This window comes from Lynx rufus, unplaced genomic scaffold (genome assembly GCF_022079265.1).
Source record: "Lynx rufus isolate CCGP_SWC_20201006 ecotype Redwood Valley unplaced genomic scaffold, mLynRuf1.p SCAF_26, whole genome shotgun sequence".
Taxonomy (NCBI): domain Eukaryota; kingdom Metazoa; phylum Chordata; class Mammalia; order Carnivora; family Felidae; genus Lynx; species Lynx rufus.
In genome coordinates, this window is record NW_025814841.1 from 11,649,351 (window position 1) to 11,677,170 (window position 27,820).

Here is a 27,820-nt window from a genome sequence, read left to right on the forward strand (position 1 = left end):
AGAAAACAAAGCATACCAGATTGCTAGTTTATTCTCTTACTGGATACATGAATCTCTTCTTTTGAAGAAATTATAAATTTAAGCTGTGGTTATGGTATGAAGTCTTCTGTACAGTTTTTGTTTTTAAATTGTTTCAGTATTTTGTCTGAAAAGAAAACACCACTAGATGTGTAAATATGTATTATATAATCTAATACTGTTTATTTTTAGCCCATTGTTTAAAAAATAAAAATTAAAAATTTTTAACTAACTGTTTAAAAGTAAAGTTTTGCCATTGCTTGGAGAAACTTTTTTTTCCTTCTCTGCGCTGCCAGCTGTAACACTTCTTCTGGGTTGCTTGCGTTCAATTCTGTCTGACCGATGGCTTTGATCTTCCAAAACAGAAAGGTGATGTTATTACAGGTGTGGTCAAAAACAAAGTCTTGCTAGTATACATAATACAAAACTACCTACATGCTAACAAAGTCAACTGTAAATGATGGGAGGTGTAGAAGAAATTAACAAAGACAGACTCAGAGCCACTCTTAAAGATCAAATGCCTAGCCACTGTTCATGGAATTACAGTAGGTTCCCCCTTATCTGAAGTCCAGCATGGTCCAGAAGATGATTCTCCTCCTAACAGGTCTCAGAGTCAAAAGTAATCTAATGCTTTACCACAATGCCTACATCATTCACCTCACATCATCCCAAGAAGAGGGAGTACAATATTTTGATTATTTGTAATAACATTTGTAACAATATTTTTAATAATTTATTACATAAATATCTATATATAGGGTTCAGTACTCCCTATGGTTTCAGGCATCCACCTGGGTCTTACAACATATCCCCTGTGGATAAGAAAAGACTATCTACAGGAACATTAATTCATGTAAGTTTATTTGACTAAAAATACCAGCAAATAAGCTCTACATATCATCCAACACATTTTTACAGTTAATTAAGGCTCCTACAAAATAGTTTGAAAAATCAAAATTCATGTTTCAGGAAAGGCTTTACTTTTTTAATATGCAAAAATAGGTAGTTGCTCAGCATTATGATAGCCTATATAAAGTGGTTCATTTCTTTCATAATTAGAATACCTCAGCCTACTAAAAATCTATAGTATAATCTGCCAAAGAGCATTTTGTTAGAATGTATTTTAGGATCTTAGAATTACCTTTAGATTAAAAGGCAATCTACATCTTTAGATAAAAAAAGAAAGAAGCCCAGGGGTGCCTGGATTGCTCAGATGGTTAAGTATCCAACTCCTGGTGTCAGGTCATTATCTCACAGTTCAGGAGTTCCAACCCCACCTGGGGCTCCACACTGACAATGTGGAGCCTATGGGGATACTCTCTCAAATAAATCATGTATTTTTTAAAAAGAAACCCTATTATAACTTCTTTAAACAACAAAGACTAACCGTCAACACCGTTTCAACATGAAAGAGTGCATGTGGAAAAACCTAGTCATAGGGTATATGACTAAAGAATGATTTCCAACAGATAAAATAACACAAAGATGACTGGCTATAAAAATCCAAAGTATAAGACAGAAGTTGGAATTGGAGCCAGAGATTTGAGAGAAATGATGTACACTGTGGGTAGTAGTTAAACCCATGAGTGGATGAGACTACCTAGGGAGAATGTAGGGCAATCTGAAAATAACCAAAGGACTAAACTCTGAGGAAACCAAGATTAAGGGGGAGACAGAGGGAGATGCTCATGAAGAAAAAGGACAGAAGAAAAGGCAGAAGAGTCAGTGAAAAAAATTGAGAGAAAATAATGTCAGGGAAGCCAAAGGAATAAAGAATTTTAAGAAGTGAGATGTCAACACAATAAAGACTGAAAAGCATCCACTGACTTTGATATTGGTGATCCTTGAACGGTTAAGAGTGATAAGAGCAGAAGTCAAATTACAATGGGTTGAGAGCTTCACAGAACTGGGCAGAGAAGGGACAAGGGAAGTAGAGGTACAGTCAAGGATGAAACAGTTTATAAGCTATGGGAGAGGCTGACAATACAGGAGAGGAGACAACTAATTAAAGGTCACTGAACAGGTTGAATCAAAAGCCTAAAAACTTGCCTTCATCAAGGAGTAACATTACCAACAATAGTCAAACTATGGAGAGGGCCCAAATGTCCATTGACTAATGGACAAAGATAATGGTGTCTGTGTGTGTATACACGTGCACGCGCACACACACACATACATATATATACATACATACACATATACATATATACGTACAATGGAATAATCAGCCATCAAAAAGAATGAAATCTTGCTATTTGCAACGACACAGAGCTAAACTGTATTATGCTAAGTGAAATCAGAGGAAAAATGCAACAGGATTTCACTCATGTGGAATTTAAGAAAAACATGAATATAAGGGAGGGGAAGGAAAAAAAAGAGGGAAACCATAAGAGACTCTTTTTTTTTAAGTTTATTTTGGGGGGGGGGAGGGGCAGAGAGAGCAAAAGAGAGAATCCCAAGCAGGCTCAACACTGTCCGCACAGAGTTTGATGTAGGGCTCAATCTCATGAGCTGCAAGATCATGACTTGAGCCAAAATCAAGAGGCAGGTGCTTAACCAACTAAGCCATCCAGGCACCCCAACCATAAGAGACTCTTAACAATAGAGAACAAACTAAGGTTTGCTGGAGGGAGGTGGGTGGGGGGTGGGCTAGATGGGTGATGGCTATTAAGGAGAGCTTTGCTGGGTGTTGTATGTAAGTGATGAATCACTGAATTCTACCCCTGAAACCAATATTGCATGTATGTTAATTAGAATTCAAATAAAAATTTGGGGGAAAAAAAATATATGTACCTCTATGTTTATGTTTATAGCAGCATTCTCTCTAATAGCCCAACTAAGGAAACAGCCCAGTGTCCACTGACTGATGAATGGATAAAGATGATGTAGTATGTGTGCATATGTGTGTGTGTGTATATATATATATGTATAATACAATGGAATATTAGCCATAAAGAATGAAATCTTGCCATTTGCAATGATGTGGATGCAGCTAGAGAGTAATATGCTTAGTGAAATAAATCAAAGATAAATACCATACGAAATACCTCACATGTGAAATTTAAGATACAAAACAAATGATCAGAGAGAAAATAGGGAAAAGAGAGAGAGGCAAACCAAGACACAGACTCTTAATTATAGCAAACTGATGGCTACCAGAGGAAAGGTGGGTGAGGGATGAGTAAAAAAGATGGGGATTAAGGAGTGCACTTACTGTGATGAGTTCATTATACACCTGAAGATAATACTACATTGTATGTTAACTAAGTTGAATTTAAGTAACTTAAAAAACCAAATACCCTTTCCTCCCTTAATAAATTTCCTTAAAAAAAAAAAAAAAGTAACATAACCTCCTACTAAGAGTACACTTAACAATGAGCACAGAGGTAGAATTTTAAGGAGGGATTTGAAGCTGGTACTTATAAGGCCACAATTCCCAAAACTACAGCTCCATGTGGACAGGAGCTGATAGTCTTTTCTGGTCTATTCCAAACACAGGCAAGGAAGTACGGAACAGGGAGAAAGGAGAGGGGGCTGAACACAGGGAATGTCTAAAATAGTCCCTGAAAAGAAAGCAGACCACTGACTGCTGGCCCATAACACAAAAGAGATAAGGAGCCAGCTAAGCTCTGAGACCATGGTTTGGTAATGGCACCACAGTTTATATGGTGGCAGGATTTTTTCCAACCAAACTCAGTGGCTCGGGGAAAAAAGCAAAATCTTTGAACCGATTCAGGGTTGGAATTTTTCCAGGTGAAGTGAAAGACAAAAATGCAAAGATGCTGAATATACATTTTTTTTTCACATTTTACTTATTTAAGTAATCTCTACACCCAATGTGGGGCTCGAACCCACGACCCCAAGATTAGCACACTCCAACTGAGCCAGCCAGGTGCCCCCAAATGCTGAAAATATTGACCAAAGGGTAGTTTTGACAGTCAGTCATAGATAAGCAGGGGTTCCCAAACCTGGCTTGTCATAATCAGAACTAGCTTAAAATTTGGATTCCAAGACCTTATCTCAGACCAGCGGAATCAGCACCTCTTGATAGTGTACACCATAGGTATTTGCCATATTCAAAGTGAGTAGGGAAGGAAGGGAAGCTGGGAAGGGGCTGACAGACTGGAGAAAAATTGGTCACAAACCTGAATATCTCACTGATCATGAGGAACATGGGAGCCAGGAAGTAAGAGAAGGATAAATTACCGGCAGATGGATCTTAGGTAGAACAATTCTGACAATAAGACACGGCTACGGGTGTGGGTGGCTGATGCTAAGTAAAGGTAACAATCAAACTTGGAAAGCTATGGATAAGGATGTTGGGTAAATAATCACGTATATTTTGATGCATGTGGAGGAATAACCAGTAGCTTGGTTAGATGACCTACTAAAGAGACAAGTGTAAACTTTTAAGGAGAAAGGGCTTAAAATGATACAAGTAGAGACGGTCTGGAAATAGCACTGGAGACGTGACAACTTCAGTACGCCTACCAGCTGTGGATAAGCTTGAAATGGAGAATGACTTGCCTCCAATCAAGTAGGCTGGCTTCATGTTCTTTTTCCTTTTGATTTTTAAAAAACATACTATTATTTTCCCCCTCCAAATAATGCCCATACAACTTAGTCCATGCAGAATGCTTTAAAAGATATACAATAGCACATAATTTTGTTAGTATGAGCAAAAGCAACAAGAAAAATTATCTGTGGTGATACTGATGCAGCAAGTATTAGTCAAGTAAAAATGGCCATAAATTTATAATGCTTTGGGGTGCCTGGGTGGTTCAGTCCGTTAAGCACCTGACTCTTGATTTCGGCTCAGGTCATGATCTTACAGTTTGTGAGTTTGAGCCCCGTGTTGGGCTCTGCGCTGACAGTGTGGAGCCTGCTTGGTATTCTTTCTCTCCCTCTCTCTCTAAATAAACACTAAAAAATTTTAGAATACGTTGGCTTATAAGTCAAACTTAAAAACAGATAACTCATCTATCAATAACTACTGAGCATCTATAATGTGCCAGGCACCATTCTAGGTATCAGCTATGACAAAGCCAAGTTTTTGGTGGGGAAACAGCCAATAAATTAGCAAATATATAGTATGTCAGATGTAAATCAGAAGTATAATGGAGGACATTTTCAAAAGGGAAATGAGAAAAAGAGTGTTGGAGGAAAAAGGGTAGAGAAAGACATGGCTATTTTATAAGATGGTCAGGAAATGATCACTAAGATGACTTTTTTTTTTTAATTTCTTCTTTTTAAACATTTGTTTATTTTTGAGAGAGCGAGCGAGCATGAGCAGGGGAGGGACAGAGAGAGAGAGGGAAACACAGAATCTGAAGCAGGTTCCAGACTCTGAGCTATCAGCACAGAGCCCAACATGGGGCTCAAACCCATGAACTGCCAGATCATGACCTGAGTGGAAGACTAAGATGACATTCCAGGAGACCTGAGGGAAGTTAAAGAATGTTTATGGAAAATAAAATTTCAGGGGCGCCTGGGTGGCGCAGTCGGTTAAGCGTCCGACTTCAGCCAGGTCACGATCTCACGGTCCGTGAGTTCGAGCCCCGCGTCAGGCTCTGGGCTGATGGCTCGGAGCCTGGAGCCTGTTTCCGATTCTGTGTCTCCCTCTCTCTCTGCCCCTCCCCCGTTCATGCTCTGTCTCTCTCTGTCCCAAAAATAAAAAAGAAAAATAAAATAAAAAAAAAAAGAAAAGAAAATTTCAAAGGCCCTTCAGGTGGTGAATGTTTTCAGCATGTTCAAAGAACAGTAGGGCTAATAGCGTAGCAAAAGTTAGCAAGAAAGTAGGATGGACAGCTAGAGGTCATATGCAGGCTTGTAAGCTATTATAAAGACTTTGAGATTATAGGAGATAGGAAACCATTCAAAGGTTTGGAGCAGAGAGAGGACGTGATCCAATATTTTAAAATAAAAGAGAGATAAAGCTCTAGATGAAAATAGGTCTGTTAAAAAGTAAACACTGATAACCAAAATCTGACAGTAACTAGGCATACAAAATCTTTTTTGGGGGGGTGGGGGGTCCAAATCTTAACGACAGTTTACAATCAGGGAAATTAAGTGTATTACTGAAGAAAGGCATAAAATAACTTACCGCAATTTGTCTTTTATCAGTTTCTCCTCTTTTATGATGAAGATCTAAACAAATCAGTTAAGAATAAATCTGATATTATTAAATACCATGACAAAATCTCAACTGTTTATTTACAGTACTTTTTTAATTTACAGAAGTGAACTGTCCTAATATCACATATGTTGATAGAAGGATACAGGTCAAGTATTCCAAAATGGTAACGTCCCATATGTAGTCATAGTAGGAGTCCATAGCATCATGACTGAAAAACAGATTTTAGTTACTTCCTCTTTATTAAGCAGAAAAATTTCAACTTCATTTTATTTTAAAAATCATTCATACCTGTTTTGTTCCTGCAATGATTTAAAGGCTGTTTTGTAGTCAATTTCTCTGAGGAACTGACATAAAATTGCCACCTACATAAACAAAGAAAATGATTTAATGTAACCAGTGTCAACAAGGACTCTCCTGGTTTGGGAGGCCTAATTTTTTTTTTTTTTTAAGTTTATTTAATTCTCTTAGTAATCTGTACACTCAGAATGGGTTTGGCTCTTTTGACTGAGTGCCCCTGGGAAGGGCAATTTTTAATGATTCTTACATCAAGAACACACTAAAGAGGGCTTGCAGATCATACTGAGTAGATCAGCTCATAATTATGGATCCCATCTAATTTTAATTGCAAAAACCTTTACATACGCATCTGCCCATTTAAAAAAAAATTTTTTAATGTTTATTTTTGAGAGGAAAGAGACAGACTGCAAGTGGGGAAGGAGCAAAGAGAAAGGGAGACACAGAATCTGAAGCAGGCTTCACGCTCTGAGCTGTCAGCACAGAGCCCGACACAGGGCTTGAACTCACACACCAGGAGATCACGACCTGAGTCAAAGTCAGATGCTTAACCGACTGAGCTACCCAGGTGCCCCTGTCTGCCCAATTTTTAAATCAATGATCTAAATCATAAATTTTTAGAGCTTTGTTCATTTTAAAAGCCCATTCAAAAAACGAAAAGGAATGGAAAACTGCGAAACAAAAGTATTACATAATGCCTTTCAAGGACATACAGAACCTGCAATCAGACCTGTCACAGCTAGTCCATTTCTCCACCCTCAGTCTCTGGCAACTGCTAATCTACATTCTGATTATAGATTTGCCTATTCTGGACATTTCATATGAATGAAATCATAATAACAAGGCCACGTGTATCTGGCTTTTTTCCACTCAACCTAATACTTCCAAGATTCACCCCTGTTGTAGCATGTATCGGCACTTCATTTGTTTCTCTGGCTAAATAATATTCCACCGTAGGATCTACCAAATTTTATTTATCCATTCCTCAACTGATGGACATCTTGGTTATTTCAACTTTTTGGCTAAGATGAGTAACGCTACTGTGAACATTCGTGTGCAAATTTTTCTGTGGACATGTTTTCAATGTTCTTGGTTACAAACCTAGGGATGGAACTGTTAGGTCTAGGTCACATGGTAATTTTATGCTTAAATTTTTGAGGAACTGCCAAATTGTTTGGCAGGTCATGCCATTTTATATTCCTACCAGCAACGTATGAAGGTTACAATTTCTCCACACCTTCACCAATACTGGTTACTATTTTTTTTAAGTTTATCTTCAGAGAGAGAGAAAGCGTGGCTGCACGAGTGGGGGAGGGGCAGAGGGAGAGACAGAATCCCAAGCCGGCTCTGTGCCATCAGCACAGAGCGCAACATGGGGCTTGAACCCACGAGCCATGATATCATGACGTGAGCTGAGATCAAGAGTTGGATACTTAACTGACTGAGCCACCAAGGCGCCTGTCTTTCAATTACAGCCATTCCATCAAGTGTGAAGTGGTACCTCATGTGGTGCTGATTTGTATTTCCCTAGTGACTCACATGCATATCGACTCAATATTAAAAAAAAAACCCACACACCTTAAAAATGCTTCTTTTCCATTTAGAAGGTTCTAAGACCAATGTTTTCTAATTCATACTTTCATTTTAGTTAAAATTTCCTAGAAAAAAAATTAAGGGGTGCCTGGGTGGCTCTGTTGGTTAAGCATCCGACTCTTGGTTTTGGCTCTCTGGTCATGATCTCATGGTTTCATAAATTTGAGCCCCACACTGGGCTCTGGGCTGACAGTGTGTAGGCGGCTTGGGATTCTCTCTGCCCCTCCCCTACTCACACTGCTTCTCTCTCAAAATAAATTAAAAAACTAAAAAAAAAAAAAAAAATTTAATATGCCAAATTCTTAAATACCGTAAATTTAAGCAATTATGGTAAAGAAAATAAAGGCGATTTCCCAGTCCAATGCTTTATATTTACTGCAAATTCCAATATACATGAAAATAAACCAACATATCATAAACTAACCTGTGTGTGGCAATTCAGCAAAGAACAGCATTTTATCATTCGTTTTATTACCTACAAAAACAAATCCTGATTATTTTCAAAAACTAGTTAACACCAGTTGTAACCAATGCACTGCTCTGATGTGGAATAGCAACAGTGGCGAAAATTGTGTGTATGTGGGAACAGCAGGTATAGAAAACTCCGCTTTTTGCTCAATTTTGCTGTGAATCTAAAAATGCGCTGAAAAACAGAATTTTTAATTAAAAGTAACACATTACTAACATATTTAAGATCTAATTTAAAAGCCACGTATTATAATCTACCATTTAATAGATTCTGATACTGATGGCATAAAACAGGAAAGAGCGACACGTATAAAAGAAAATGAAATAAATTTGAGATTTAGGAGATAGAATCACTATGTCTTAAAGGCTGAATGGATTTCAGTGGGAGCCATCAATAAAGAAAAGAGGATACTGAGGATTTGGGCTTGGTCAACTTAAATGGCTGAACAAGGCGTTTGGTATTTTGGCGCACGCGCGTGTGTGTGTGTGTGTGTGTGTTTTCATGTATGTGAGAAAAGGGCATCAGGAGGGAGACTGTAAAGTAAAATGCTGAAATCAGTTTTGGACAGGTTGAATTTTAGGTGTTTTGAGAAATCAAAGCAGCAATGATCTATGGGCACTGGAAATATGGAGAGCAATCAGGTCTAGAGCATTCAATTTACCACATATATGGAAATGAATCAGCTCACCCAAAAGGGGCCTGGGAAAAAGGAACATGTAAAGGTAGACAAGAAAGAGAGACAACTTACCTGGTCTGTATAAACATCAGGAGGCACAGCCTTATTGAAGAAATCAGAACACACGGCTCCTGCCTGTAGGTAATAGTGGAGAGCTGCCGAATACTGGTTTGTTGCTGAAGCAGAAAATAATAGAGAATGACCTAACATTAGACATAACGGCCGGAAAGACAAACATGGACTCTTTTGTGAAGAGCAGGGTATGATGTCAACTTCATGAGTTGACAAAAGCAGATTCAAACCACAGGGCTAGGGATAACACTTATCTGGGACAACACAGAAAAACCACATTTTTTAAAACTACTTTAAAAGAAGTAATATATTCCTTGCTTTCTAAAACTGATGAGCCAAAAATTTAGCACAGATTTCTTGTCAAACTTAGTACTGGAGGTATTTGTTTCCCAAATGCCCATACTAGAAACATACCTGAATTTTCTGACATAGTTTAGAATCAGTAAATCTATTTTAAACATAGATATTAAGATCTTGATAACAAATTCTTTGGAGGGTCAGGATGAAAATGAGCATTAAAATTGGCAATTATCAGGGGCACCTAGGTGGCTCAGTCGGTGGAGCATTCGACTATTTTGGCTCAGGTCATCATCTCATGGTTCGTGGAAACAAGCCCCGTGTTGGGCTCTGCACTGAGTGTGGAGCCTGCGTGAATTCTCTCTTGCCCTCTCTCTCTCTGCCCTGCCCCTTCCCCACTCACACACACACACATACTCTCTCAAAATAAATAAACTTAAAAAAAAAACGTAGTCAACATAAAAATTCGAAATATCTGAAGCAAAGGCACAATACAGAAAATGAATGTATAGCAATGTATCTAAGAAGAATAGACATCAAAAACAAGACCAGTTTAATAACTATTAGGAAAAATATGTATTTATTTTCACTTCTAAAAGTGCTACAAAAACAAAATGCAAAAGAACCATACATCTCACTTACCAAAATAAATGTCTGCCTGAATAATTAACCAGGAATGGTTGTTTGGACTTATACTGAGGGCATACCGAACTAGCTCTTTCACTGTGATTGCCACAGCTTCGAAGTCCACTGACTGGAGGCTTTTAAAAAAAAAAAAAAAGAAAGAAAAAAGACAACGAACATTAATCTCTATTTTGCAACTTCAAATTCCATGCACATTTATTAAAAACAAAAAGAGTTAGCCAAAATTTAAGTGACCATAAATATAATGCCAATTATTAGTAAAAGTACTGTTTATTAAAACTATAACAGCTGAGTGCAGGAAGTATGAAAGCTTCACTTTTTATAAGAAGTTGAAAACAAATCTGATTTTTGTTTCCTTTTTTCCCCCCAAATGTCACTCTTAAAGGGCCTGAATACTAACAATACCATGCAGCCTCGAGTCCACCTTATGACTCCTAGTGAGAATAACAAAGTCCCCTGGATTAGAGGCTTCACTTGGCCCTCACAGGGTCGGGGGCTACCTGTGGCAAGTGTACCACTTGAGTATATTCAAGTGCCTGTAAAGAAGCAGAGGAGGGGAGGGAACGGGGCCAGCCGCTGTGAGCCTCGTTAAACCTGGAAGTCCTGTGATACAGAATTAGAGGATGGAGCTGTAAGGAGAAAAGCCAGCCCAGCACACAAGAAACAAAGCTCATAGTGCCTATCTCCCGGAAGCAGTAAGGCATAGAGGTAGAGAACGTACGCTCTGGATTCAGACACATAAAAGGTTCAAGTCCTAGCTCTGTCGCTTACAAGGTGAACTTGGACAAAGTCCTCCTGTTGCCCCAGAGTTAGATCTAACCATAATTCACCAATGTTCCCAGTGTAGTAGGAACAGAACTGTGGTATTATTAGCAAATACTCAATTATTCATTTACAGCTAAATGAGTTAAACTGGTTTGTGATTTTATAGAAATTTATGAAATGTTAACAAGAATTCGATCTACATATCAAACAACTGATCTTAACATAGTCATGCTCAATCCATACCATTCTCACACTATTCTTAGAGTTAATAAAAACTCGTGCTCAAGAGAAATACTTTTTCTTTTCAAACATTTAGTCACATTTTCTCTGTGTCAACTTACATTAAAGTAACTTTATCACGAAGGTAACAGTTAAGCCTATTACAAGCCAGTCCTTATAAACACCTACCTTGGAAACGTACTATTTTATTTAATCCTCACAAATCTGAGGTAGATACTCTTCTTATATCCATTTAATAAATGAGGAAACTAGCAAAGAAAGCAACTTATACAGGGTTTGATACCAGGTAAGTGAAGAAGAGGCTGGGACTCAAACTCCACCAATCTAGCTCAGAGCCTCTATGGTAAACTATTCTTTTGCCTCATTTATAAACACACACTGAAAATCAACCATTGGGATAAAGAAGCAACACCCCAGAGATGCTACCAACCATCAGTTAGGCAGAAGGATCTCTATCTGATTTTTGGACTGCTATGTAACATACTAAATATTACAGAAAAACCTGCAGTCAGAGAACCTGGCTGGCCCTGTCAGTAGAGCACGTGACTCTTCTCGTTTGTAAATTTGAGCCCCATCATGGGTGTAGAGATTACTTAAAAATGAAATCTTAAAAAGAAATCTGCAGTTACAATGTCATTTAGGATGCACATTTGCTTCTGGTGATCCTTTGGGAAACAAGCCTCAATATGAGGTCACTCACTCACTTTTGACCTTCCAAGCCTCTATAGGAGATGCACAACTGCTTTCAATCTCCAGGATTAAGATGAAAGCAAATTACTCTCATTCTATTACCTGCTTATCTACCTACTAAAATCTTTTCTTCTTCAAAGATGCCACTAAGGGCAATAAAATAAGGCCTAGTCCTGCCCTTCAGGCACAAAGTCAAAAAAAAAAAAAATTGGGGGTAGGGAGGATAGAAAAATAACTTTTAGGAGGGAAGAAATGGGACTCTTGAATGAGAAGTTGCTATGTGTAGGAAAAGAAATATGTAAATGGTTTCTTCTTCCAGAAAAAGAACGTTTTCTTCTCCCCATATTACTGTGCTTTTCAGGAGATGAAAGAAAGAGGGAATATTTCTTAAAGTATCCAAGAACTTCTTAGTAACTAAAAGGGGTTGGGACCCTCTGACAGTCACAGTGTTAGAAGAGACCTACAAAGAATAATTATAAAGAAGTCATTTTCGGGACGCCTGGGTTAAACAGCCGACTCCTGGTTTTGGCTCAAGTCATGACCTCACAGTTCACCAATCCTGCATCAGGCTCCACACTGACCTGTGCTGACAGCACAGAGCCTGCTTGGGATTCTCCCTGCTCTCTGTCCCTCCCCCACATGCACACTATCTCTCAAAATAAACTTTTTTTATTGATGCCCTTTTCAAATAGATATTTATAAAAGAGGTAAGATGAAGGAACCCTAACAGAAGATCGTTTTTGCCTCGATGCTCTAACTCTACCCACTGACAAGTCATCAGGACCACTTAGGGATCTTTTGTTCAACTTAAGGCTGGTGTACCTTAGCTCTTAGAATTATGCCTTATTCATTTTTAAGAAATAATTACTGCAACAGAGAAATGAAGTTGGCTGTAGAATCCTTATAGATTGCAGCCTTTTAGTGAAATTATTCAAGATTATCTGTATCAGGATGATCTCTAAATACATAAAAAATAAATTCAAGCTATAATACTCCTTACTTCGGGATGGAGGATGGCCAAATAGAAATGTGTTCAGCTGTAATATCATTCACAATGTCCTCCTAAAAAAAAAAAAAAAAAAAAAAAAAAAGTGATTTTTAAGTTGATTTTTTTTTTAAAGGAAATTTCTTTTGAAGATTTTTTAATGAAATTATGAAATACTGACCCGAACATTATGAAGTTTCACAAAGAGTGATAAAATAATAGTCAAAACCAAAGGTTCCTATGAGAAAGAAAATACAGAATCATTAAATATTATATATATTTAACATTCCTCCTGTCAACCTCAGGGATACCAAGGATTTTTTTTTTTTTTTAATGTTTATTTTTGAGAGAGACAGTGTGAGCGGCGGTGGGGCAGAGAAAGGGGGAGACACAGAATCTGGAAGCAGGCTCCAGAACCTGAGCCAAAGTTAAATGCTTAACCAACTGAGCCCCTCCAGGTGCCCGCCCCCCCACAAAGTCAAAAGACTTTCTGTCAAAAGACTCTAGGGAGCCTGGGTGGCTCAGCCAGTTAAAAGTCCAACTTCAGCTCAGGTCTTGATCTCACGGTTCAGAAGTTCGAGCCCTGTATCAGGCTCTGTGCTGTCAGCACAGAGCCTGCTTCAGATTCTGTCTCCCTCTCTGCCTCTCCCCCACTTAGCCAGCATGCACAAGCACTCACTCTCTCAAAAAGACATTTAAAAAAAGATTCTTTCACTTTTGAAATCTACCATCTGCTTTAGTTTAAAGCACACACTACAGGTCAACTTTATTTTTAATCTCATGAAAGAAGTCACAGCACACAATTACACAAAAATTAGCATATTTAGGTGACTGGCTTATGGTGCTCAACTCCTCAAATGACTTTTGAAATTGAGTAAATACATCTCTTTCCAATTAGTACTTCCAGCTAGCTCTAAAAAAATCAAACTTTTATTCCTTAAAATAATAAAGGATGGAATCTAGGTTATGTCAGTAAATAAGTGTAACATTAATCCTATCATCAAAAATTAAGGCTAGGCTTCACACATCCTGCCCTATTATGAAAACTTCCTTAAAATTAAAAAAATACCTCCTTTGGGGCACCTGGGTGCCTCAGTCAAGCGTCTGACTCTTGGTCTCAGCTCAGGTCATGATCTCACTGTTTCATGAGTTTGAGCCCCATGTCAGGCTCTGCTCTCACAGTGCAGAGCATGCTTGGGATTCTGTCTCCCTCTCTCTCTGCCCCTCCCCCACTCGTGCAGTCTGTCTCTCTCAAAACAAACTTAAAAAAAAAAAAAAAACCTAATTATTCACTAACACATGTTAAGATAAATGCAAAATAAACCTCTCCATTTAGACCATCCCATTTTCAGAAATGATCACTGAAGATAATGAGCACATCATACAGAGAGAGCACTTCAACAACCAGCATTTAAGCACTCAATATTTTCAGTCATATTTTACAAAAATGAGAATTAGATAACTTTTAATAAAACTTACCCGTAATTTTTTGATAAAAGAAAGTAGTTCACTCCTACAAAAAACAAATTTTGTACATATTTACTATCAGAAATTAAAAAGAAAGTAAATTATAGGTGAAGGTTTATACCTAACTCTCCAATTCTGCATGTATGAAAGAGTATAACATTCTATTGTCATAATAACCTAATACAATTTCTTCTGTTTTAACCACATGACTTCTTCAGTACTATGCAATCATAGACATCAACGACTTTGAACTCCAGTAGATATTAAATGGTTAACAATCTCTTAAAATAACATATAAATAAGAGGTATTTCCAAAGGTGGCCATGTTAGTCCATCAGAGATCAGCACCAGAGAACTCTTACACTGTCCATCTTTAGGATATACAAGGATAATGGTAGATGTTCTTGAAACAGTACAAACTGAGTACAAAAAATAAACTGACAGAAACGTACCGATACATTATACCTAATGTAGATTCCCTCTGCTTTATTAAACTAACTCTGCCATCATTTCCTCGTTTGTGTTGACTGGATACACTACAGATCTGAACAACAACTTCCCAAAGGTCTTTAGCAGTCCGTCTACTTTCTTTAGGGCCTGGAAGTTCTTTGCATGTAGCTGCTAAAAGCTGTCCAAGCTGTAACACGAAAAACAGAAAATACACAGAAGATAATCTGTAATATATGTGTAAGTTCTATTTTAAGGTGCACTTGAAGAAAGGATAGTGGCCCAAACATACCAACACGTATGTTATGCTATACCTTCCATTCAACCACGGAGGAATTTAGAGTTCACTGTCCAACAGACTGGAATCTGACTGGGGAAGAGGATGCTTTGGTTCTGCCATATTATAAAGCTCACTGTTTCCTTCAATAAAAGTCTAATCAGGGCAAAAACAAGTATAGTCTAATAAGAACAAAACTGAGACAATGCAAAGAGGTATGTGATTTATTAAGAGTATGTGTAGGAGGGGCACCTAGCTAGTAAATAGTATGATCCCACTTAAGAAGGGGGCAGGGTATGTGGTGTATGTAATGGGAAGTATATATACACACACAATGTTAACTGTGGTAAAAGCCCAGAGGTGCAATTAAAATAGTGCTTTAACTTTACACACACTGTAATCATTTAAAAAGAAGTTGTGGTGGGGGAGGTGGTGCAGCTGGGTGGCTCAGTCAGTTAAGCATCTGACTTGGGGTCGGGTCATGATCTCACAGTCTGTGAGTTCAAGCCCCACGTCAGGCTCTGTGCTGACAGCTCAGAGTCTGGAGCCTACTTCCGATTCTGCGTCTTATTCTCTCTCTGCCCCTTTCCCACTTGTGCTCTCTCTCAAAAATAAATAAATGTAAAAAAAAATTTTTTTAATAAAAATAAATTTAAAAAATTCTTTTTTAATGAAAAAATAAGGGGAGAAATCTGGAAACTGAAGTTGGCAGGATAAGGGAATAAGATGTAGAACCACCTTTCTCTAAAAAAAAATGGGAGCAATTGGAGATGGAGTTACTGATGTGAGGAAGAAGGAAGGAAGGACAGCTTACTGAAAGTGAATGATCTGAATAAAGGCGACTTTAAAAGGACAAAAATGCTGGAAGAACACACAAATAAAAGAGTGGAAGGGCTAAAAGCAAAAGGCAGAGAAAACACAGGCCCAAAATGCAGAGGAAAAAAACAGGCTTATGTCAAATTCAGTGTTTCTCTCTGTAAATTCAAACAAAAGAGGACCCCTCTATCTTTTGTTCATATTAACTCTTATACATCATTGCTCTTTTCAATAGTGAAGCGGCAAAGATCATTTCAAGTCCATCAGGAAAGCCCAGATCCCTAACTGGACCTAGAAAACATTCATAAGGAGGTCCCCATCACCTCAGGTAACTTCTTTAAGGAGGCAGCAGTATTATGACAAAGATGAAAACTGATACTTTTCCCTATTTTTTATAATAAAAAATTACAAACATGGAAAACTTGAAGAATTCAGTAATATCTGTATATTGGACTTACTGTGAATATTCTACTGTATTTACTTTATATACCTACATATGCTCTTTGTTAACTAATAAGCCGCAGACACCACACCTCATCCCTAAAGACTTTACTATATATCTTCTAAGAGCTAGAAGATTCTCCTGCGTAACCATAACTCCATGATCACACCTAAGAAAATTTATAACACTTGTGCTTCCTAAAGGTAGTAAAAACAATATGAAAACCCTAGCTGTGCTATGGGAATGTGTTTTCTGTGCTGACAGCTCAGAGCTGCAGCCTGCTTCCGATTCTGTCTCCGGCTCTCTCTGCCCCTCCCCCATTGGTGCTCTCTCTGTCTCTAAAATAAATAAACATTAAAAAAAAACAACACAAGAAAATTAAAAAAAAAAACATTTCATCTTGCATGCCTATTGAATACAAGTCTGCTCCATCAACTAAGACCACCATATATGCAGCTATTTACTGTAGTGCAATACAGGGCTAGAGTAGCTCCTTGTCTCCATTCATTTTCTGTTGTTAAGAATCACATGCTTGATTGAGGTCACTGCACTAATTTACTTAAAAGTAAAAATTTTCAGAAGTTTTAGGCCCCAGGGGCATCTGGCCAGCTCAGAAAAAAACCTATGACTTGATCTCAGGGTCCTTGAGTTTGAGCCCCACACTGGGTATAGAGATTACTTTAAAAAAAAGAAAAGAAAAGGAAAGAAAAAAGTCTTAGGCCCCTCGAAGTCAACTGAATTCCACAAACATTCTTAAGCATCTACTATGTGTGGACATCAAATAAAGCACTGAGAATATAAAAAGTAACTGTCCTCAAGAAGCTCACTGTTCTATAAGAAGACAAGTGAAAAATAACTTATTACATAGTGTAAGTGCAACAAAAATATATGCCTCCCCAAAAGTAGCAGGACTACTTAGTAGCACAGTTCAAAGGTAACAAAGGAGAAAGTGATTTACTCCTTTGCAGAGAAAGAAATAAGGCTAAGCTTCCAAGAAACCACACCAACAGGCAAAAGTAGGAAGGGCATCCCAGCTAAGTGATTCACAGCACATGCTCAAGTGCAGAAGTAGAGAAAGCATCCTGCATAGAGAGCTGTGAGTAATGTGGAACCACGAGCACAGAACAGCAGGACAAGGAGGAAGAGAGAGCAAACAGAGGAAGAAGCACCTGCACCTTAAAAGGCCTTGGAGGCTACATTACAAACTTTGGTCTTTATCTGATGCTATTACTACTATTACCACCGAGCTCCATAAATCCTGTGCATTTTCCGATATGCTAGCTACACTGCCTCCTATCCTGATCCAAAGGGGAGACTATACAGTTCTGTGTTATTTCAAAAGGTCATATTTTAGCTACATGTTTAAGATTTTTCCCTTTCCTTTTGTGATTACAGAATATTCAAATAAGTAAGAAAATAAAATGGAAAATAAACTGATTAAAACCACCTACTATTCCACTATCCAGAGATGGTAACTGTTAACATCCTTCTAAACTTTTCTCTATGCATATGTATATGTATTCCACGCCAAATTCCAAGTTTGGAAATTGCTCCAAATTATAGCATTTCCAAAACACGATCCCTTACTCTAGACCTCTTTCTCTGATTCCTTTTTCCCTGACATAAACAAGGGAGCATAGGGCCAAACTAGGAAAGGGCACACATAAACCCTAACCAGATAAGATGATGAAACACTTCAATGACTCTTCAGCAAGGTCACCACATATCCTTCCTCCTTTTGGGCGAGATCAGGGGGCTACAGGAAGCAGTGACATAACCCAGCCCAAGTTCAGGCAACTTCCAGCACAGTATCTCGTACCCTTCCACACTGCAGGCCCTGAAACACGCACCCAGCCCTGCTGGTACACAGCTCCACAGAATTCATTGCTGAGAAAAGCAAAGAAAAGCTACTGTACGGTCCTAATGCTGAACAACAAGCTACGATCCTAAGTGGAAATTACTGTCTTCGAACGAAATGGTTCTTTCATCTGAGGGTTTAGCAAAGACCAAGACTACTGGGCATAATCAGACAAGTATCCCAGATAGGAGGAACTCACATTTCAGAAAATTCAGTGAAAAAACAGATCTAATCCAATGTCTAAAATTCCAAAGAGAAGGATGATTCAAGTGATGAGATAAATTTTGTGAACAATTATAGACAAGACAAAAAGGAGTAAAAACACAAAAGAAATCAGCAAATCTTCAAAGGGCTGAAATGAAATGATCTCAGTTTTTTAAAGGACATATAGGAAATTAGGAGGAAAAAACAAATAACCAAGACAAATGTAAAACAGGGAGTCTTGCAAGAGTTCTCAGATAACCATTGACTGAAGAGACTATGTACTAAAGGTAAGAGGAGATAAACATAAAGCATACAAGCAATAAGGAAATCTGAAAAACCAAATGTACACACAAAGAAATGTTAAACCACTACATGGTTTTTTTTGTTTTTTGTTTGTTTTGTTTTGTTTTAACTGAAGACCAGAAAGGGAGAAAAGTCCACTGCTTGTTCAGGTACACATAATATTAACACATGACAAACACAGTCTTAGGGGAAAATTCAAGTTTCTGTTTTTATTTTCTCCATCCAGAAACATTTTCAGTTGCACAAGAGAGATATAATTAAGAAAGGTGACTAAACAACTCACCACCAATTCACTGAATGGATTCTTTCATTTGGGTGTAATTACTAACAAACATTTACATGACCAAGGACCACGCACAAATCGAGAGGAGGAAATAAGCTCTAAGGAAGGGTCAGGTGCTCAGATGGAAAAAAGCTGGAAGTGCACCCCTCACATGCAGGTACACCCATGTATGCCAGAGGTTAACACTAGAGTTTGATTATACTGATCAAAACAAGAAAAGAGAACTAACCTCTCACTAGCTTACGGTTATACCAAAATGTCCGTTAACTAATTTTTGTTTGCATTCTCATGAACTACTGGATATTGAAAAAAAATATCAGAGGGCAAACCCAAGCACCCAAATTATCTCAAACTATACTTTTAACCACACACCAACAAACATTTGTCCCATCTTCCATTGTATCATAGAAATTGGACAAGTTCCCTTAGTATAGATCTAAAGAAACAGGTACAATGATCTCATCCTAATAATCCTTTTAGATTAAACACAAATTACCTTTACATATGGATTACTCTGAAGCAGAAATGCGGGAACTTGCAGTGTAAGGTATTCATTTTCCCTCCAGTTTAACATAAAAGCAACACATTCCTCAGCTATAACTTGACGAAGAGGAATATCTAAAAAGACAAAGAAAATAGTTGGAATTACCATCATAACATTAAAACAGAACAAAGCAAACATGTACTCAGATTTCAGTTGAACAAATTAAATACAACAGTTACAGATGAAACAACAGAAAAATTCTAATGTTTTATATTTCTCTTTAGAAAGTTAAGGTTTCTCAGGGTGCCTGTGTGGTTCAGTCAGTTAAGCATCTGACTTTGCCTCAGGTCAGAGTTTGAGGCCTGTGTGGGATTTTGTGCTGACAGCTCAGAGCCGGGAGCCTGCTTCAGATTCTGTGTCTCCCCTCTCTGTGGGGAGGCCCTCCCCCACTCTCTCTCTCTCTCAAAAATAAATAAACGTTAAAAATTTTTTTTAAAAAGTTAAGTTTTCCCAACAACAGACTGCATGGTCCCTACTATTTACTAATTAACAAACTCACCTACTAAGAATACTTTACACTCTTTTGTGGAAGTCCGCGTTACCTGTCCTCTATAAAATTTATAACCCAAATGAGCAGAGAACAAACACACAAAACAAGTACGATAGTACAGTATAAACTTTTAGCACGTTTAGAGCACAGAAATAGCTATACCATATAATAAAACTAACAAATCTGAGTGAATGTATCATTTTAAATATTTCTCCTGATTAAAATGTAATAATAAGCATTCTATGAAGTCATTTACTTTCAAAAAATATTTACTGTACCAAAAACATTTTTAGTTTTCAATTTTTTTAACATTTATTTTTGTGAAAGAAAGAGCGCACGCGTGCACGCATGGGGGAGTAGCAGAGAGAGGGAGACAAAGGATCTGAAGCGGACCCAGCACTGTGAGCAAAGAGCCAGATGTGGGGCTTAAAGTCACGAACCTTGAGATCGTGACCTGGGCCGAAATCAAGAATCAGCTGCTTAACCGACTAAGCCACCCAGGCACCCCAGAAACAATTTTAAGCAAAAAGTAATGAGAAAAAAAAAAAAAATCACTCAGAACTTTTGGACCAAAAAAAAATAAAAAAAGTTTCGCACATCGTTTCCTTTGAAATAAATAAATATACCTTAGTATTAAATATGTTGCAAATTTTTGTAGCTCAAAGTATATAATATTCAGGTTTAAACATACTTCAGCAAAAAGAAAAATCCCAAAAAATGCTAAATAACAACGTTCACTTGAAATAGGGAGAGCTATTAAACTTCCTAGGTAAATATATTTTGTTTAGTCTTTCTAAAAAAGAAAAAAAAAACTGCCTATGGCTATTTGTTTATATCTCACCTTACCCAAAAGAGGATTTGCAACAACAAAGACAGGCATAGGAACACAGCAAAACAAAATATACTATTTGCATCACCTTCAAGAACAAAGACAGAAGTGAAACTGGTATCTCCAACACATGCATGTCATTGAGTTCTTTACATTTTGCCAAAGGCAGACCACACAGCATTTGACTTCAAGGCTTCATTTATTCACCCACATTCCCCATTAATAATACAGCAATGGTTTGGATTTTTTGTTAATTTTAATTTTTTTCAATCTTTTTTTCTTTTTTTCCATAAAGTGTATTTTGAGAGAGAGAGCATCAGCAAGGGAGGGGCAGAGAGGGGAGACAGAATCCCAAGTAGGTTCCATGCTACCAGCGCAGAGTCCCATGCAGGGCTTGATCTCAATGACCGTGAGATCAGACTTGACCCGAAACCAAGTGTTGGAAGCTTAACCAACTGAGTCACCTAGACGCCCTTAATTTTTTTTTTTTTTTTTTTTTTTTTTTTTGAGAGAGAGAGAGAACAACTGCACCCGTGTGTAGGGGAAGGGCAGAAGGAGAGAGAGAATGTTAGCAGGCTCCACACCCAGCATGGAGCCCGACAGGGGGTTCAATCCCATGAACCATGAGATCATGACTTGAGCTGAAATCAGACACTTAACGAACTGAGCCCCCAGGTGCCCTTTTTTATTTAATTTTTTGAGGGAGCATGAGTGGGGGAGGGTACAGCAATAATTCTTAAAGATAAATCAGAATCTAGGGAGAATTCGGATACAGCCTGAGAAGCAATGATTTGGAGATTAAACTTCCCTTTAAGCATCTGCAATATACAATTCATCATTATCTCTACCAGGCCTAGAATTCAAATTTGCTGAAATCCAAGGAACATAACTAAGACACGTGTCTCAACACAAAGTTACCTTTTAGTACAAAGTATTAAAAGTTAGGGAATTTCTCCCAAAAGACATCAGTGGTTTTAGAATAATCAATCTAAATAATTAATTTAGAAGAAGTAGCCCTTATTTATAAATGAAGGTTGGATTTGTTGTCAATGAAGACCACTTCCTCTTCCTTTGGATGCCTGGGTGGCTCAGTGTTAAGTGTCCAACTTCAGCTCAGGTCATGATCTCATTGTTCATGAGTTCAAGCCCCACATAAAGGACTGCTTGTCGCTGTAAACATGGAGCCTGCTTTGGATCCTCTGTCCCCCTCCCTGTGCCCACCCCCTCCCTCATGCTCTCTCAAAAACAAACACGCACACACAAAAAGATCACTTCCTGTTCCTGATAGTAGAGCCAGACCAAGCCACGTTAACACCCTCTGTCTTTTACAGAGCGTATGCATTTAATTTGATCAAAATCAGCCCAGTATCACCAGGGAACAATTTTTTTCCCTAAAAAGAGAGGGAGGAGATGATGGCAGATAACACCTTTTTGCACCCCTCCCTTATCCTGACCCATGGTTGTAATTTCTGCTAGAAATCAGAATGTATTAACAATTAACTTACTCCAAAAGACCCAAGAGGGCGAGTGGCCATTTGTGCTTTGACACATTACTAGCACCTTCTGTTACACTTCAATTTTACTGCTTACAGCTTTAAATGTGTATAGTATGATTTAATTACTCTAAAACATGTAAAATTAAGAAACTACTTTAAGATTTACATACAACAGAGATAATTTTTATGATAAGCCCTTTTCTTTTTTTAAAATTTTTCTTTTTTTCAACGTTTTTATTTATTTTTGGGACAGAGAGAGACAGAGCATGAACGGGGGAGGGGCAGAGAGGGGAAGACACAGAATCGGAAACAGGCTCCAGGCTCCGAGCCATCAGCCCAGAGCCTGACGCGGGGCTCGAACTCACGGACCGCGAGATCGTGACCTGGCTGAAGTCGGACGCTTAACCGACTGCGCCACCCAGGCCCCCCGATAAGCCCTTTTCATAATGGCATATTTATACTGAGAACTGGACACACAAGGTTTGTTCCTGAAGTGACAATTGAGTTCCTGACCCAGTGGCAACCATTCTGATTATTTCTATGATAGTAATGAGGAATTAAACTTTCAATCTGTACTTTCAATGACATTTTGATTCTTTAACAAAGTATCTTAAAACGGCAATATAATTTTGTAATGTGTTGAACAGTGTCCCCTCAAAATTCATTTCCACCTAAGACCTCAGAGTTTCCTCACTTGACAACAGGACCTTCACATATCTACTTAGTTAAGATGAAATCATACTGAATTAGCACACACCCTAAATCCAATAACTGGTGCCTTTGTAAGACACACACACACTCACACTCTCACTCCCTGAGAAGGCCACGTAACAAAGGAGGCAGACAGAGATGGGAGTGAATAAAAGATTGCTGGGAGCCACCTGAAGCTAGAAGGCTTCTTCCCCAGAGCCTTCAGAGGGAGCATGGCCATGCTGACACCTTGATTTCAGATCTCTGGCCTTCAAAAGTATAAGAGGATAAATTTCTGCTGCTTTCATCATCTAGCTTGTGGTACTTTGTTATGGAAATTCTTGGAAATGAATAGTTTCCTACATTATCCTCAATGTTCTCAAGTGAACTCCACGTCAGATTTCTGTTTTAGGAGAGAGGTAACTTTTTTTATAGATGGCAAAAAGTCAAGCAAATGTTTTTTTTTAGATTCTTCCCCACAATTACCTGAGTACTGTATTTCTGAACTTTGGCTTTGTGAAAGTCTTACCAGGAAGCCTCATTTCCAGATATCCTCGCACCCTACTAATAAGATCAGAAGGAGGTCTCTCTCCTGATTGCCCTGTTCCAGCTTCATGCGTATGAATATCCAAAAGCAGCATCTCATTCAGCATGACCTGACGGAGTTTTGGCGAGAACTCTGTTACCAACTCCAAACAAGCAGCAAACAACTGTTTGGCGTGGGAAAAGTCCTAGAGAAAGAAAGAAATCACTGGATTGCTTTTCCTCTGGAATCGAAAAATGTGCATCTTTATGAGAACGGAGCAAAGAGGAGGAGGATTAATTTAAATGGTTAACACCGGATGTCTTGGAAAGAGGCCAGATTATCTTTATCATCTGTGTCACTGATTTATTCCAATACTTAATTCTTTTGTAGTCTAAAAAAAATCCGTGGAATTTAGGAAACAAAACAGATGAACACAGCAGAAGCGAAGGAAAAATAAGATAAAAACAGAGAGGGAGGCAAACCATACGAGACTCTTAAGTACAGAGAACAAACTGAAGGTTGCTGGAAGGGAGGTAGGCAGGAGATGGGTTAAATGGGTGATGGGGATTAAGGATGGCACTTGCTGGGATGAAGAACATCTGGGGTTATATGGAAGTGATGAATCACTGGGTTCTACTCCTGAAACCAATACTATACGTGAGCCTAGGGGATACGACATTGCTCAATGCCCTCTTAAAAAGTTTTATAGGGGCGCCTGGGTGGCGCAGTCGGTTAAGCGTCCGACTTCAGCCAGGTCACGATCTCCCGGTCCGGGAGTTCGAGCCCCGCGTCGGGCTCTGGGCTGATGGCTCAGAGCCTGGAGCCTGTTTCCGATTCTGTGTCTCCCTCTCTCTCTGCCCCTCCCCCGTTCATGCTCTGTCTCTCTCTGTCCCAAAAATAAATAAACGTTGAAAAAAAAAAAAATTAAGTTTTATATAATATTCACTTCCTGATATAAGTGGTATGTTAACTAATTTGAATTTAAATAATTTTTTAAAAATATCCAATAAACAGCATAAAAATATGCTGTATTATCAAACTAGTTTTATATAAATGGTAAAACCAAAAAAACTTTCACATAATTATATACACATCACATACATACATTTTACATAAGCTACACATATTACATACACATAATGTATATTATATACCTATATGCCTATCTTATACATACGAGCCATACATGTTATATATATATATAGAATACACATAAATTATACATCTTCTATACACACATATACACAAAATCCATATAGATTCCATGACAAGTACCCTTCTATACCTAACCTATTAAGAATTGGATCTTATACTCTTCAACAAGGTTTTACATTCTAGAAAATTTTTTTAATGTTTATTTTTGAAAGAGAGAGCATGAATGGGGAGGGGCAGAGACAGAGGGAGACACAGAATCTAAAGTAGGCTCCAGGCTCTGAGCTGTCAGCACAGAGCCCAATGCTCGAACCCACAAACCGGGAGATGATGACCTGAGCCAAAGTCAGATGTTTCTCTGACTGACCCACCCGGGCGCCCCAACAAGGTTTTACATTCTAAAATCTCTGTACACGACCTTAGTCCACATAATTGACTAATAAATCAAACTCACTACAATCCAATCCCTTTCTTACACGTCCGCTTCTAATTTTTCCGAAGAGCAGTCTTTGTTCGTTCTCTCTCCCTCCCCACAGTTGTCTCCTTTACTCCTACCCCCATCACGATGGAGAAATAGCTCCCACTAAACAAAGACCTTCTAACTGTTCAACTGACTAAACACTCTTTAGTTATCTTACAGAACCCAGGGGCTGCATCCCCGTGCTGCCCACTCCCTTGTGCCTGACATTCTCTCTATTCCCCTGGCTATCACGACTCCACCTGTGTCTGGTCCTCATACCCATCCTGCCACTGTTTCTGGGACACAATGTCGTATCCCCTAGGCTCTGTATATTCTCCCTGGGTGATCTCTGATGTCTCCCAAATCTCTATATCTAGCCCAGACCATTTCCCAAGCTTCAGGCTGTTTCCAACTGCAGGCCCAAACTAAACATTTTAAAATGGATAATCAGTCCTTCAAAAATGTTTTTCTACATATTCACAAGCTGGCAGAAACCTAAGCAGAAATCTGAACATCTCTCTCCATTCTTTTCTCCCTCTTGCCTTCCACAGCACATGAGGAAACAATCAATTCTAGATTTTACCTTCTTAACGTCTGTCTGTTCGCTTCCACCCTTTCTTTTTTTTTTATTTATTTTTTTAACGTTTATTTTTGAGACAGAGACAGAGCATGAACAGGGGAGGGTCAGAGAGAGAGGGAGACACAGAATCTGAAACAGGCTCCAGGCTCTGAGCAGTCAGCACAGAGCCCAACGTGGGGCTTGAACTCACATACCGCGAGATCGTGACCTGAGCCGAAGTCGGACGCTCAACCAACTGAGCCACCCAGGCGCCCCCGCTTCTACCCTTTCTAACACTTGTGCCACTAACTAGCTGTGTGACCTCAATTTATTACCTTTGAGTCTCTGATTTTTCACCTATAAAACTGAGCTAACACCTTCTACACAGTTGTGTGTGTGACCAATAAGTCAAAGAATAAATATATAAGAAAACTGCAGAACAGTTTCCATGCTCAATAAATGTTAGTTATTTTAGGGGTGGAAGGAGAAAAGGGGCTAATGGCATGCCCCATTATAAACTTTTCAACAGCTCACTACTGTCTAGAGCTGTACGTTCCAATATGGTAGCCATGACCTACATGTGCCTACTGAGCATGTGAATTGTGACCAGTCCAAACTGGGAGGTGCTCTGAGCATAAAACACTGGATTTTGAGTGAAAACTTAGCACACACATTTAAAAAAAAAACAACTCAATAATTTTTATATTGCTTATTTGTTGAAACAATAGTTTAGATATAGTGGGTTCAAATATATTAAATTTTGTACTTCTAAAAATGTGGCTACAAGAAAATCATAAATTACATATGTGGCTTGCATGGTACTTCCACTGGACAGTACTGGTCTAGAAATAGTGCTCAAACTTTAGCATGCCTCAGAAATTACCTGGAGGGCTTATTAAAACAAACTGCTGTGCCTCATCTGCAGTTTCTGATTCAGTAGGTCTAAGTGGGGTCCAACATTTTGCGTTTCTAACAAGTTCCCAAATATAGCCAATGCTGCTGGTGTGGGGGGTCAGACTTTGAGAACCTCTGGTTTACAGCACTATCTACAAAAGGTTCTTTGCTCAACGCCCTCTTAAAAAGTTTTATATAATATTCACTTCCTGATATAAATTTTTAAGCTTAGAAGTAATTTTGGAGGGATGCCTGGGTGGTTCAGTCATTTAAGCATCCATCTCTTGATTTTGGCTCATGATCTCACGGTTCATGGGATCAAGCCCCGTATCGGGCTCCTCACCAGCAGCTCAGAACTTGCTTGGAATTCTCTCTCTCTGCCCCAACGCCGTACACATGCACTCTCCTGTTGTCTCACAAAATAAACTTTAGAAAATAATAATAAATAAAAAGCATTGTTTTAGGAAGAGTTTAAGGAGATGCTAAAGTGTAGTGCAAATACTTTTTGAATAATGAACTACATTATTTTTATTTTAAAATATACATGCCTAGGGGCGCCTGGGTGGCTCAGTCGGTTAAGCATCCGACTTCAGCTCAGGTCACGATCTCGCGGTCCGTGGGTTCGAGCCCCGCGTCGGGCTCTGGGCTGATGGCTCAGAGCCTGGAGCCTGCTTCCGGTTCTGTGTCTCCCTCTCTCTCTGCCCCTCCCCCGTTCATGCTCTGTCTCTCTCTGTCTCAAAAATAAATAAACGTTAAAAAAAAATTAAAAATAAAATAAAATAAAATATACATGCCTTTAGGGATAGATCTAACAAAATACATGCAAGATTTGTATGCTGAAAATTACCAAACTTAACAAGATAAGGACATAAATAAATAGAGGCCTAAATAAATGAAGACCTATACCAAGTTCATGGACTGAAAGACATAATATTGTTATCAATTGTATCCAAATTGATTTATAGATTCATTGCAATCTGAATCAAAATCCCAGCAGGCTTTTTTTTTTTTTCCAGTAAATACTGAAAAGCTGATTCTAAAATTTATATTAAAAAAGCCAAGGGGAGGGGCACTTGGCTGGCTCAGTTGGTAGAACATGCCAATCTTCATCTCAAGGTTATAAATTTAAGCCCCACATTTGGTGTAGAGTTTACTTAAATAAAATCTTAAAAATAAGTAAGAAAGCAAAAGACCTAGACTAGC

The 27,820-nt window shown here is 38.5% G+C and overlaps 1 protein-coding gene across 4 annotated transcripts in view; it reads right to left on the bottom strand.

Moving 5' to 3' along the window:
- Window positions 1-175: 175 nt before the first annotated feature.
- INTS8 (integrator complex subunit 8) overlaps window positions 176-27,820 on the bottom strand; it is a 54,092-nt gene continuing 26,447 nt past the window's right edge. For all 4 annotated transcript variants that reach the window (XM_047088809.1, XM_047088811.1, XM_047088810.1 and 1 more), the window contains 13 exons: window positions 23,556-23,757; window positions 19,474-19,595; window positions 14,800-14,984; window positions 14,360-14,393; window positions 13,062-13,118; window positions 12,896-12,957; window positions 10,198-10,316; window positions 9,259-9,362; window positions 8,466-8,516; window positions 6,443-6,516; window positions 6,298-6,362; window positions 6,122-6,165; window positions 176-371 (listed from right to left, as the gene is read on the bottom strand). In XM_047088809.1, coding sequence (XP_046944765.1) covers window positions 255-371; window positions 6,122-6,165; window positions 6,298-6,362; window positions 6,443-6,516; window positions 8,466-8,516; window positions 9,259-9,362; window positions 10,198-10,316; window positions 12,896-12,957; window positions 13,062-13,118; window positions 14,360-14,393; window positions 14,800-14,984; window positions 19,474-19,595; window positions 23,556-23,757 — 1,236 coding nt within the window. In that variant the 3' untranslated portion in view covers window positions 176-254. The remainder of the gene's footprint in view (window positions 372-6,121; window positions 6,166-6,297; window positions 6,363-6,442; window positions 6,517-8,465; window positions 8,517-9,258; window positions 9,363-10,197; window positions 10,317-12,895; window positions 12,958-13,061; window positions 13,119-14,359; window positions 14,394-14,799; window positions 14,985-19,473; window positions 19,596-23,555; window positions 23,758-27,820) is intronic.